A 12,934-nucleotide genomic window follows, 5' to 3' on the forward strand; every position below is an offset into this window, starting at 1 on the left:
TTTGAAAGTAAAAGCATAATTTTTGGGCTAAGTAAAGTAATGCTAATGCTATTTTGTCTGCTAGTGAATATAATCACTCTATTTTGGATAAGATGTTATTAACATACTAGGTAGAATGTTGCACAACATTCTCCTCTTGAATCATGATAGAGCTGATAATATATGTAGAAATAACTAGGTATAAATACAACTTTTTTCCCTGTATTGATACAAAAGTAATGGCGGCGATACCAAATACTTTTATAGTTATTCAAAAGCTTCTTAACATTTACGAGTTCATTGGAACCCCGCGCTTCAAGCACCACTGAGTATCTTGAAGAAAAAAAAGTACTTACCCCCTAACTGGCCCAAAAAATGAGATAATACTGTAATACTTCCATTCAGCCTTTGGACTTCCTTGATATTCCATGGAAGCACCATATCTCTTAGTGCCTTGACCTTTTTAAGATTAGCCACAATCCCTTGATGGGTTACCATGAAACCCATGAACTTTTTCGAAGTGACTCCAAAGCACACTTGGTAAGGTTTAGTTGCATGTTGTAATATCACAAAAGATGAAAGCATTATTCCAAGCCATAGATATATTGTGATTTTTGAGACTTTTTACCAATATATCATCGACATATACTTGCAAAGTGCATGTAATAAGGTATTTGAAACCTTATTCATGAGGCACTTATATGTGGTTCCAACATTATTGAGCCCGAATGGAATGACTATAAAACAACACAACCCATTATATGCTCGAAAAGTTGTTGCATCCTCATCCATATGATTCATCTTATTTAATTGTAATCGGAGAAGGCATCTATGAAGCTTAACATTTGATGTTCGAATATGGTATTGACTAATTGCTCAATACAAGAACGTAGAAAATTATCCTTTGGATAGGCTTTGTTAAGGTCTATATAGTCCACACATATTCTCTAAGTTCCACTAGCTTTCTGTACCGAGACGACATTCGCCAGCTAGGTAGGTGTGAACATCTTTAAATAAAAGAAGTTAAACTCTTAAACATCTAGACATCTTTTGTTGTAATAGTTGAAATTTCATTACGAAACTCAGTAGTGAAGCATGCTCATCTCGGAGCAATTTTGGGATGAGTAACCTATTGGGAAGTTACATCAATATGATAAAACTATGAGGCACTTAGGCTAAAGTGGACAATATATTGATAGTTAAGAGTTTGGGCTATCACAAATGATATTAAAGCAATACACCAACCAAATGATAGGAACTAAGTGCCATACAAGACAAAGTGTTATGTTATGGGAGCCACCTTGTAAACCATGTATGAGACAAAGTGCTACATGACGGGTGTTATCACTTGAACATATAGGGGACACCACTAGAATTCTATTTACCTGGTAGATGATTCTGGGATAAAGATGCTAACGAGAAAGTTAGTTACTTAGTGGGGGGGAAATTGTGAAACCCCTTAAGTAAAAGAAGCTAAACTCTTAAACATCGAGACACCTTTTTGGTGTAATGGTTAAAATTTTATTAAAAAACTCAGTAGTTAAGCGCGCTCATATTAAAGCAATTATTGGATATGTGACCTATTGGGAAGTTACACCAACAGGACAAAATCGTGAGACTATTAGTTACACCAACATGATAAAATCGTCGGGCGATAGTTGAAGAGTATGATGGCAAGAGAACTTTGATTTCTTTTCCTTTCCTCTCTTCATTATCTTCCTTGCTTGGTGCCCCACTAATGAAGAATGAGGGGTCTATTTATAATTTTTTGGGAGTGACATGGCTAGTAAATAGGGAGAAGATCATGGGCATGTTGGGAGTGTTCCGTATGGCTTGCCGATATTGACTCCCATGATCATGGATCATTTATTCAGTATTTGAGTATCTTAATGACATCAGAATTTGGTTATCTTAGGCTTATTAAATTTGCCTCGTTGAACCACTCGATTAGACTATAAGCATGTCACATTTGAAAATGGTTTAATCGTCCAATTTATGGTTTGAACCTTCTAAATAAGCATTAGGTATTCGATACATCAATAATTTAGAGTTCCCCCCTATTTTTATGAACCTAATATTTATTAATATCAGTAAGAAGGAATATTTATTTACATTTTGATAAATTCTTATATTTATTTCTTAGAGAAAATAAGTGATGATATAACGGTGAATGATGGCTCTAATATTGTTGATGTGGGAGGAGCGAAGAACATAGGAAAGGGGATGCACCATGGGGCTATTTTGCAAAAGAAGGATTTAACTTTATTATGATTTAATAAAATCTATAAATTCAAGATTTAGTAAATACTATGTATACTAAACTTTGAATTGGTAAAATAGTCATTAAATCCTATGAAACTATTTAAAATGTAATTTAGGATTTAAAGTGACTGATTCATTTAAAAATTAAATTTAATATATTATAAATTTTATTACATGTTAAGTACGAGTCACTTATTAATTTTAGTTTAATTACCATCAATAAGTTCTAATAATAGATAATGTAATTAGAAGTTTGCCTAATTATCAAATAATTTAACTACTAATTATAATAGTAAAAATCAAATTACTCATTTATATGTTAATTCAATAAATATTTATAGCTAATTAATTTTTGAAATAACTAATTACTTAAATAGTTATATTTTTAATTATCTTATTAATCACTTAAGTGTTATGCTTGTTAATTTTTTAATTATCATTTACCCTATTAGTTTAAAATTAATAAATTTTTTCAAACTATATTAATGAAGTTAATTATAATAATTTTCATAACTAATTATATTACTAATTATTTATTAATAATATTATATTTTTTATTAATCAGATTAAATTATCAAAATATCTCTACTGTCTTCTTGTAGCCGTGGGCCTAGGGTTTGCTTTTCCTCTTCTCCGGCAGTTCGACTTCGCTTGCTTCGCGTGAGAGGTAAAATTTTGAACTAGTCGCTAAAAAACTTCTTCGCCTCCTTCGACGACGTTCCTTCCTGTCGGATCGGAAGTCACGACAGCTCGGCGTTCGTCTGCTGGATCTGAAGTGACGAAGACGGGAGGGAGCTCTCTCGTTGCTAAGGTAACATTTTATCCCTTTTGCGCGCTTCGTCGGCCAAATCCGGTAAATCCGCCGAACTCCGGGATTTAACCCAAAAAGTGGTAACGGCGGATTTATTCCGCCGTCAGATTTATGCCGCATCGAAGTCCTGTTTGGCAGGATTTACGCTAAATACTGCTCAAATCCTCCGTAAGTTCGGTTGCCAAACATCCCCCATGCATAAAAGTAGCAGGCATAATAGGAGCGAAGAACTTACATCTTCAGCGAATTTCTTGGATGAAGGTATGTCTTGTTCAGAAAACAGGGCTACTGATGGGGGTTTTAAGGAAGGTAGGAAATATAAGGAGGAGCATAAGAAAGAAAAGAAAAAAAGCAATCAAAAGGGAATTACTGAGTTCAACTCTTTGAAGAATGCCTCCGATGAAGAAGGCGCAAATTTGGAAGATGAGATTATCCTTGGTGGTCCCATGCAAATTGAAAAGGATAAGAAGAGGCATAAAAAGAAAAAGGGGAATTATAAGGAGAATGAAAATTCCACAACATTCACTGAGAACTGCAACTGGGATGAAGCTAAAGAGCAGGATAAAAAAAGAAAAAGGGAAGGTTATTTTCTAGAGCATGAACTGGATAAGGGTAGTTCAAAGAAAATGGCCAAGGATGCATCAAAGGAGGCATATAAGGTTATTTCTGGAGGTAATGCTGAAGAGCTTCTGTCAAGAGCACATTTAAGCAATAAGGATAAAAGGAAGGAGAAGGAAAAGGAATATTTAGCTAGTTGTACAGAACTAACACCTGCAATGACAACCAGAAAAGAGAAAGGTGATCAAAGAAGCACTTCCTCAACAACTAAAAATTTTGAAAAGAGCAAATCAGATATGAACACACTTAATACTGGAAAAGGTTGCAGCATTAATGAGTCATATAATTGTGAATTAAAGAAAGATACAAAAATAGGTAAAAAGGAAGTAAGCTTTTCTGATAAAGTTGAGTTCCCACTAGCTCAGTTTATTAATGAAAATTTGGGTCCGGATAATTTGGTGTGGGGCAAGCGTTTCACACCAGAGGAAGACGAATTGATCAGGAATGCTGTCATGGATTATATAGAGGTTAGCTTTGTTTATACTTATGATCGAAATGAATAATTTATGTTGATATTTATGCTTCCCCTCATCCCATCGAACATATTCAATTCTTAGATTTCTTTTATTAGTGTGCAGAACCTTTGTCACATTATTTATTAAAATTGTGCATATTGGATGTATAGCTGCCTTTTGATTATGCACGGTTTTTTTCGTGTTAATTTTCTATCTGAATGAATTAATGTAGTAGTAATTCTCTTTTATATGTTAGGCTTGAATTTTGTAGGCTTTCAAAGATGTTGTTGTTAGTTGTTGGTGTAGAAGATATGTTTGATGTTGTTTCTACCTTGGAGTTGGACTTTGTCGTCATGGGTGATTGTAATATGACCTCGTGAAGTTGCTACTCGCTGGCCCGCAAGCATATGAAGCAGGCCAAACAAGTTGCCCAACTAGAGGATGATACCCAACAAGTGAAGGCATCCCTTTGTGAGGACTTCAACCTTCACCAATCAAATGAGAGGAAAATTCAGTTTACAAAATGTGAGTTAATGAAGAAGGTCGCTTGGAAGGAGATTGAAGAGTTGGCAAAGGGAAATGCCGAAGAGCCCGCCCAACATGCCAAGAGTCCATCTTGAAGGTGGATCAATGGGCAACCTTCTTTGATTTGCAGCAGTGCCTCAATTTACTCAGTGTGAAATATGATGAAGGCATCGAGAATTATCTGCAAAAATTAGTCATTTGCTAGGAACTTGACAATATATTTGAAGATAAAGATAATTTTTATGCTTTGATTTAAATATTCTTGTAGGATGAGAGCGATGGAGCCAAGGCTGCCAATGAATAATTTTGCCCATTAAATTATTATTTTTAGTTTGTAATAGAAAACATGAAATATAATTTTTTGGGATAAATGAATGAAAAATGTGCTTACTCGTTATTTACTTTTTTATTGTCATATATGTGTCTCTTTTGTTTGAATGTTGGGCGAGTGACCATCGACTCATATTTTCACTTGTAGTTTTTAGAAATAATACTATAACTTTTAACTTCGCTATTTCTTGTGTGGGAAGTTTATAATGATGCCACCTTAGATGGACCTTGCCTTTTGCTAGACTTAAGTCTTCGCAAGAATAACCATCTTAACTCGCCAGCTTGAAGACAGTTGTATTCTATTCATTGATTTTGATGTAAAGGGGTGAGCAGCCTTCTAGGGCTAAGCTTTTTGTTTATCGCCTAACTTGTTGTCGTCTTAGATAGGCCTCGCCTTTCTTTATATTTGAGTTATTATGGTGGTACCCATCTAGACTCACTTGTAAAGACAGACTCTCACTCTAATTATTTAAGATCTTATCACAATTTAGGGACTCACCTTTCAGGGCAAAGCTTTTTGTTCTTTGCCTTACTTTTGCTTTAGATGGGCCCCGCCTTCCCATGCTAGGCTTTTCATTCATCAACTCACTTGCCATCACTTTAGATGGGCCTCACCTTTCGCCGTGCTTGAGTCATTGTGGAGGTAGTCATCTGGACTTCCATCTTGAAGACACTCGCACTCTAGTCATTGTGAATCTTGGCACGTATTGGGTCACCTTTCAGGGCAAAGATTTTTGTTGATTTCCTTACTCGCTGTGGCCTGAGATGGACCTTGCATTTTCTCAAACTAGAGTTTTTGCGGGGAGCACATCAATTGATATGGGCTTGCACTCTGCTCATGTGGATCTTGTCGTAAAGGAGGTAATCATCTTTAAGGTCTAGACTTTGTATTTCTCATATGATTAATTCCTTGTAGTTGTTTCTGAAGGCTTGATTGGCCTTGTGGGTGATTTATACGATTCCCCTGAAAGGCAAGAGAAAGAAGGGGCAAGTGAGTATGATGACTATAATGTTTCAAAATTTTTAATTTTTTTGGTTTGTTACTGAGATTCATAGAATCTTTTTAACTTATATAAGTTACTCAGGTAAGCTAATATAAGTTACTCAGCTAAGATAAAAAGACGACTTCATTACGCATAGATTGTTCCTCTTGGTTCTCAGCCCTCATATAGATCTTTTCCCTTGGGCCTTTCTTATAGGGAGTAATTTAGTTGCTTTTAGAGTTGACCCTGGGATCGAGATCATACTAATTTCTTAACCAATTAATTTACCCCTCTTTGAATACATTCAAGGATACGGGATGAGTTCCTCATGTTTTTATTTTGCGCTTTACTAGCTTGATTTGACTTAATAATCTCATGAATGACTCGTCAAATAGAAAGAAACTTAAAGGAAAAACTTTTATTAATGTTCAAGAAGATGCAATGTATGAATACAACAACTTAATATTATGGATAAAAAATATGCAAGATGTCGGCACTCTAAGTCCTTTACACCTTTCTTCTCTTCTCAGTAGATCTTAATTCTGCTTTATTCCTTCATACAATCAAATTCCTCTTACTCTTATAGTTCTTTTGATGAATCAAAAGTCAGTTTCGTGCCTCTTTCATTCCTTGTGGGCAAAAAGTAGTTTAAAATTGCGCAATATGAGGCTCGCCTTGAGGCCCGCCTTTGCGCAATTCCAGTAAAAAACGCCTCGATGCTTACGCCTCGAGTTTTTGTTATGAGGCTTGCGCCTCAACTTGGTTGGGGCCCGCCTCGCCTCACTGTCATGAGGCTTACGCCTCACGCTATATTATACTGATACTTAAAACTTATAGAAATCTTAAGAGTAAATGCGCGACATTGACTCTACTAGGAGAGGTTAAGGGAAGGTGGAGGACGAGCAGTTCAATTCATATATGTGATTCAAATGAAAGAACGCCATTAAGTGATGAACAGTGTTGATGATTTATGAGTTCTTATGTGGATATGTCATTGTTATTTATTTTTAGAAATTGGAAATTATATGTTAATAGAAAAGAATACTGGGATTTTGGAAAGATAGAATTTTGAGTTGAACTATTATATGTTGTCTTATTATTGAGATATTTTTGATTCACTTCATATCTTAGCTTTTTTTTGTTTTATATTTATTTCACTCTTTATATTAAAAAATTTTATCATTTTAATGTTTTACTGCAATCTTTTTGATTTGAGGCTTATGCCTCAAAAACGCCTTGAGGCTTACCCGCATTCGCGCTCAGAATGAAAAGCCTCAATCCCGAATACACAATTTTTAAAAACATTTGGTCCTGCTAGCTACTTGTAATCATTGTTTTAAAATCGGTTAGCTACTGTCAGTTCAATTGGTTGAACAGGTTCTTTCAAATCCAAAAACTGATTTAGCAATTGGGACGCTGGTCAAGCAACTGAGGATGGACCCGTTGGTTCGACTAGGTAACTTTGGCGAACGCTTGTTTTCCAGCTTTCCGAAAGATACCGCCGGTTAAGTTGAATCCATTTTAAATTAAATTTATTGATTAAAATATTTAATAAAGTGATTTAACTTATGTATATATCATATATTATAATATATATATATATATATATATTATATTATATATATATAAACTTTTAATAAGATGAAACTTTTTTGATTAAGTTTTGATGAAAGAAGTACCAACAAGCATGCTCACATCTGACCCACCACTTTTCATATGACTCTTAACATGTTACGACCTAAAAAAAGCTATAGAAACAAATACTAAAGAGAATTCTTGCAAGTATGTTGGACTAAATAACTATATTGAAGTTACTAAGTTCATTACTATGGTACATATTAATTTTATTATACAGAAATTCCTAATTGATTTAGAATAGTAATGAATTTTTATATTTTTTAAATTATTAATTATTTAAATGAACTAATTTGAGTGATATATATGACTATTATATATATATTTAAGAATATATTATTATTATATATATATCCAAATTTGTAATGTGAAATTTTATAGATTTAAGGTATTTGTATTACATCTAAAATATATGATATAAATTACTAAATGCATTTTAACAGTAAGATTATAAGTTTATAATGTGAATTAAAGTTTATATTAAATATGAATCAAATTTAAAAATGAAGCTTAACACAAAAGCGAACAGCTTTATACTACTAGTGGGGTCGGCTATATGAATCCTTTTTCTCCATTGTGTCCATTTAAAAGTCAAATTCTCGTTTAAATCTAATAAAGAAAGGTCATTCCTAATATTTTCTAACCAAGTCTTTTTAGGTCTACCCCTACCTTTCTTAACACAAGTCAAATCTAATACCTCTACTCTCCTAACCGGGTCATCGCCAGGCCGCCGTTTTATGTGACCAAACTATCTAAGGCGACTCTCTCTAATCTTATCTTCTACTGGAGCTACTCCAACCTTTTCACGTATATGCTCATTTCGTATCCTATCTCTAAGGGTAAAGCCACTCATCCACCTGAGCATCCTCATCTCTGTCACACTTAACTTAGTATTATGCTTCTCTTTTAATGGCTAACATTCGGCACGATAAAGCATTGCAAGCCTCACTACCATCTTATAGAATTTTCCTTTAAGTTTGAGGGGTGCTTTTCTATCACACAACAAGCCCGATGCATTCCTCCACTTCAACCATCCAACTTGAATTCTGCTGATATTATCCCCATCTATTTCACCATCACTCTGAACAATAGATCCAAGATATCTAAAATGTGTACTCTTATTAATGACTTGATCACCCAAAGTCACAATCCTCTCACTAGGTCTATAACTACTAAAATTACACTCCATATATTTCGTTTTAGATCTACTCAAGTGAAAACCTTTATACTCTAAGGTTGACCTCCATAATTCAAGTTTAACTTCGACTCCTTCTCTAGTCTTATCAATAAGAAAATATCATTAGCAAAAAGCATACACTAAGGTACATCCTCTTGCAAATGTTTAGTGAGAATATCCATGACTAAAACAAAAAGATATGGGTTTAAGGCTGATCCTTGATGTAACCCAATCGAAATAGGGAAATACTTGCTCAAACCACCTTGTGTTTGAACACAAGTAATAGCTCTTACATACATATCTTTAATGATTTGAATATAAACGTTATTAACGTCTTTCTTTTCAAGAACTCTTCATAACACTTATATTGGAACTTTATCTTATGCTTTTTCTAAATCAACAAATATCATATGTTGATCCTCCTTATTTTCTCTATATTTCTCCATCAAATCTCTTAATAAATGTATGGCTTCCATAGTCGACCTACCTGACATGAATCCAAATTGATTTTGAGAAACATTAGTATCACACCGCAACCCATGCTCCATAACTCGCTCCCATAGTTTTAAAGTATGAAACATTAACTTAATTCCTCTATAATCTGCACAATCTTGTGCATCACATTTATTCTTAAAAATAAGAATTAACACACTCATTCTCCACTCATCTAACATCTTTTTAGTCTTCAAAATAGTATTAAAAAGTTTAGTAAGCCAATAAATTCCTTCATCTCCTAAGCATTTTCACACCGCTATTGGAATATCATCAGGTCCAACAGGTTTTCCATCCTTCATTTTCTTTAAAACCTCTCTAACTTCGATTTTACTAATAAGCCGATATAAAAATAAATCTTTATTTTCATTTAGGGTGCTATGGTCACTACAATCAATCTTATTTTCACAATCTTCATTAAAAAGTGTAGCAAAATATCTCATCCACCTTTATTGAATATTATCTTCTAAGAAAAGTATTTTTTGATCTTCATTCTTAATACACTTCATTTGAACTAAATCCTTACTACTCCTATTTCTTTGCTTGGCTAACTTATACATATATCTTTCACCCTCCTTAGTATCTAATATATTATATAAATCACTAAAGCTATGATCTTTGCATCGCAAATTGCTTTCTTAGATTCCTTACGTGCCTCTTTATATATTTCTCAATTATTAGAATTTTTAAAATTAAACCAATTTTTATAACAAATCTTCGTATTTTTAATGTTTTCTTGCACATTTGAATTCCACCACCAACTATTTTTGCTATTAGTAGCTTTTTCCTTTGATACTTCAAGCACATCATTTGTAATATTCTTAATATTACTATCAACTTTTTTCCACATAACATTAGCATCCTTATGCACAGACAAAATTTTAAGATCTAAAATCTTACTCTCAAAAATATTTTTATTAATATTATTTAAATAACCCCATCTAATCCTAAAATATTGTTTTATTTTATTTTTTTATTTTATGACATTTTATCTTAAAGTCTAAAACTAATAATCGATGTTGGATACATAAATTTTCACTCGGAATAACTTTACAATGTTTGCAATCTAAACGATCTATAAGAAAATAGTCAAATTAAGTTGTATTATATTCATTTTTATAAGTGATGTGATGCTCATTCATTTTCTTAAATAATGTATTAGCAATTAAAAAATCATAAGCTAAACAAAAATTTAATATGGTCTTGCCACATTCATTTGTCGTTCAAACCCATGACCACGATGAATGCTTTTAAAATCATAAACCTCTCACCAACATGTCCATTTAAATCTCCTCCGATAAAAACTCTTTCTTTAAGATGTATCTTTTATATTAATTCTTCTATGTTATTTCAAAAATTTAATTTAGAACTCATATCCAAACCTACTTGAGGAGCATAGACACTTATTGATGGGGACATCGACAGGAGATTTCGGCGCGTTTATCAGAGACGACAAAGGAGATCGATGGCCATGATGGAGAGCCTTTACTATTGATGCCTATTTGTATTAGCATTTCATGTATTATGTATTTTTTTTTTCAATTTTTTCATTTTTGCTCTTATGGGTAGTTGATAGCTTTTGTAGCCCAAGGGGCATGTTAGTCTTTTGTATTAGTTGTCATGTAGAGCCTATATATATGACTATTGTATCTTGTATGAGGATTATTGATTATTGAAAATGAAATTCTTCTCTTTGTGTTCACTTTGTGAGTTCATATTTCCTTGATCTCTTGGTGAGTTCAATTCTCCTAAATCTCTGTGTGAGTTCTATTGGAGGAGTCATGAGGCTTGTGATCTCTATTCTCCCACCTTCTCCACCATACAAAACAACAATCCAACTCAAGCATTAGAGAAACCCGAGCCCCTCTGTTGCCGCCGCCCTTGGAGCCCCAACCCGGCCACCCTATCTCCACCAGCCGGCCACTTTGCTGCCGGCCTCTCCCCCATCCACCCGCCACCCCTCTCTCCCCTAGCCTTCTTTGAAATTTGAATTTCAAAATTCAAATTCTTTCCAAATTAGGAAAGTTTTAATTTTTTTGGATTCAATTTAAATCAAATTGAATTGGATTCATTAGAATTTCTTTCCTAGTCATCAGCACAATTTGGAAACCCCCTCTCCTCTCCCAAACTTCTCCCCACCTCCTTGATGCCGTCGGCCCCTCCTCATTGGGCTTCCCATTAAATGCCCAATTAACCCCTCCTCCCTATTTTGAAATCCAAAATTAATTTCAAGAAAACTTCCCTCCAATTTCACTTAAAATTGAAATTGATTTCAGTTTTCTACACAAAACCCTTCTCCCCTCTCCTCTTTATGCCGCTGGCCCCATTCATGGGCAAATTCCTTCTATTGCCAAATTAACCCCCCACCCTTATTAATTTTGAAATTGAAATTCAAATTACTCCCTCCAAAACCACTTAAATCTGAAATTAACTTCAGATTTATTAAAACTTCCCTAAGTATTTTTCTAACCTAGTCGCCCCCTCTCAACCCAAGCCTCAAAGCCTGCCGACCCCCTCCCCTTTTGGATTTTCTTGTCGTGATCTCTCATCCACAAGCCAATGTTGCATGGCGGATCCCGCCATTGATTACGGACTCGAATACGACATCTACGGATCCATCCACGTCCTTCGATCTCCTTTCTTCGACGTGGATTTGGCTTTGACGACACCATCAAAGATTATTTGAATCGAATCCTCCCTTGTGGACGCCGTCGACGACCAATTTTCAGACTACGAGTGGATCATCAACGGTCATCCTTCCGTGCCATCTCCACCTCCGAGGACCTTCCCAACAACGACGTTCCTTGGCTCCTCCCTTCTCGTGGCGACCTCATTTCTACCGTGGACAATCTTCCTCCGCTCAACCTAGATTCATAGGAAAGAGATTAGGTCTTCAAGGTGAACAACTCGTTATTATTAATCTTTGGATTCATGCTATGAGCTTTTAACATTACTTCCCACTTTGTATTTGATTAAATTGTTTTGGTTAATTTCCATGCAATCCTTTGCCTAAGCAAGTGGAATACAGAGAACTCTTGTAACCAACTTTGAATGGATGCATGATTTTATAACGGTTAAACTATTAGTAAGTTCTCTTTTATAATCTTGTGTATCTCCAAGCTTGCATCACATCATTTTGGTATCAGAGCATGGCTAGCATGCTTTACTGGTGCTAGAAGTTCCTAGGAGTCTAGTTAGCCATTTGTGACATTCGTTGCATGCATACCGTTGCTTAGTTAATTTAAATTCCCTGTTTTACTTTGCTGTCCAGAAAATTTCTGCATGATTTCATCATTGTAAGCAAGCCTAATTCATTGTTTAAGTGCTGTCTTTGTCACTACAACACCTGTAATTGATTAGGTTGCTTAGCCCAAACCATAAAACTTGCTGTCCAGAAAATTCCAGCACTTTTATTTGAGTCTAGGCAAGTGTTATATTTCTGTCCACACTTTAAAACCCAACCATAACACTTAGACAACTTAGGTCCTTGTGGTAGGTTGCTGTCCCCAACATTTCAGCATCATATGGAGGCCTTAGGAGCATTTTACCCTACTGTTTAAGTGCTGTCCTCCACCCCGGTACTTCCCCTAGCAACCCCTAACCTCCACCCATGGATCCGGAACATATCCATTCAACTCTAGACCTCATAGTGGGTCAATTGGGAACT

General features: G+C 34.7%; 1 protein-coding gene across 3 annotated transcripts in view; it reads left to right on the forward strand.

Annotated features, from left to right (window-relative positions):
- Positions 1 to 2,845: 2,845 nt before the first annotated feature.
- LOC110114021 (RNA polymerase I termination factor) overlaps positions 2,846 to 12,934 on the forward strand; it is a 33,778-nt gene continuing 23,689 nt past the window's right edge. For 2 of the 3 annotated variants that reach the window (XM_020846768.2, XM_020846770.2), the window contains exon 1: positions 2,846 to 4,137. In XM_020846768.2, the coding sequence (XP_020702427.1) occupies positions 3,247 to 4,137 (891 nt within the window). In that variant the 5' untranslated portion in view covers positions 2,846 to 3,246. The remainder of the gene's footprint in view (positions 4,138 to 12,934) is intronic. The other variant, XM_020846769.2, reaches the window with a different exon arrangement.

The sequence above is a fragment of the Dendrobium catenatum genome, unplaced genomic scaffold (genome assembly GCF_001605985.2).
Source record: "Dendrobium catenatum unplaced genomic scaffold, ASM160598v2 original_scaffold_194949, whole genome shotgun sequence".
NCBI classification, from domain to species: Eukaryota; Viridiplantae; Streptophyta; class Magnoliopsida; order Asparagales; family Orchidaceae; genus Dendrobium; species Dendrobium catenatum.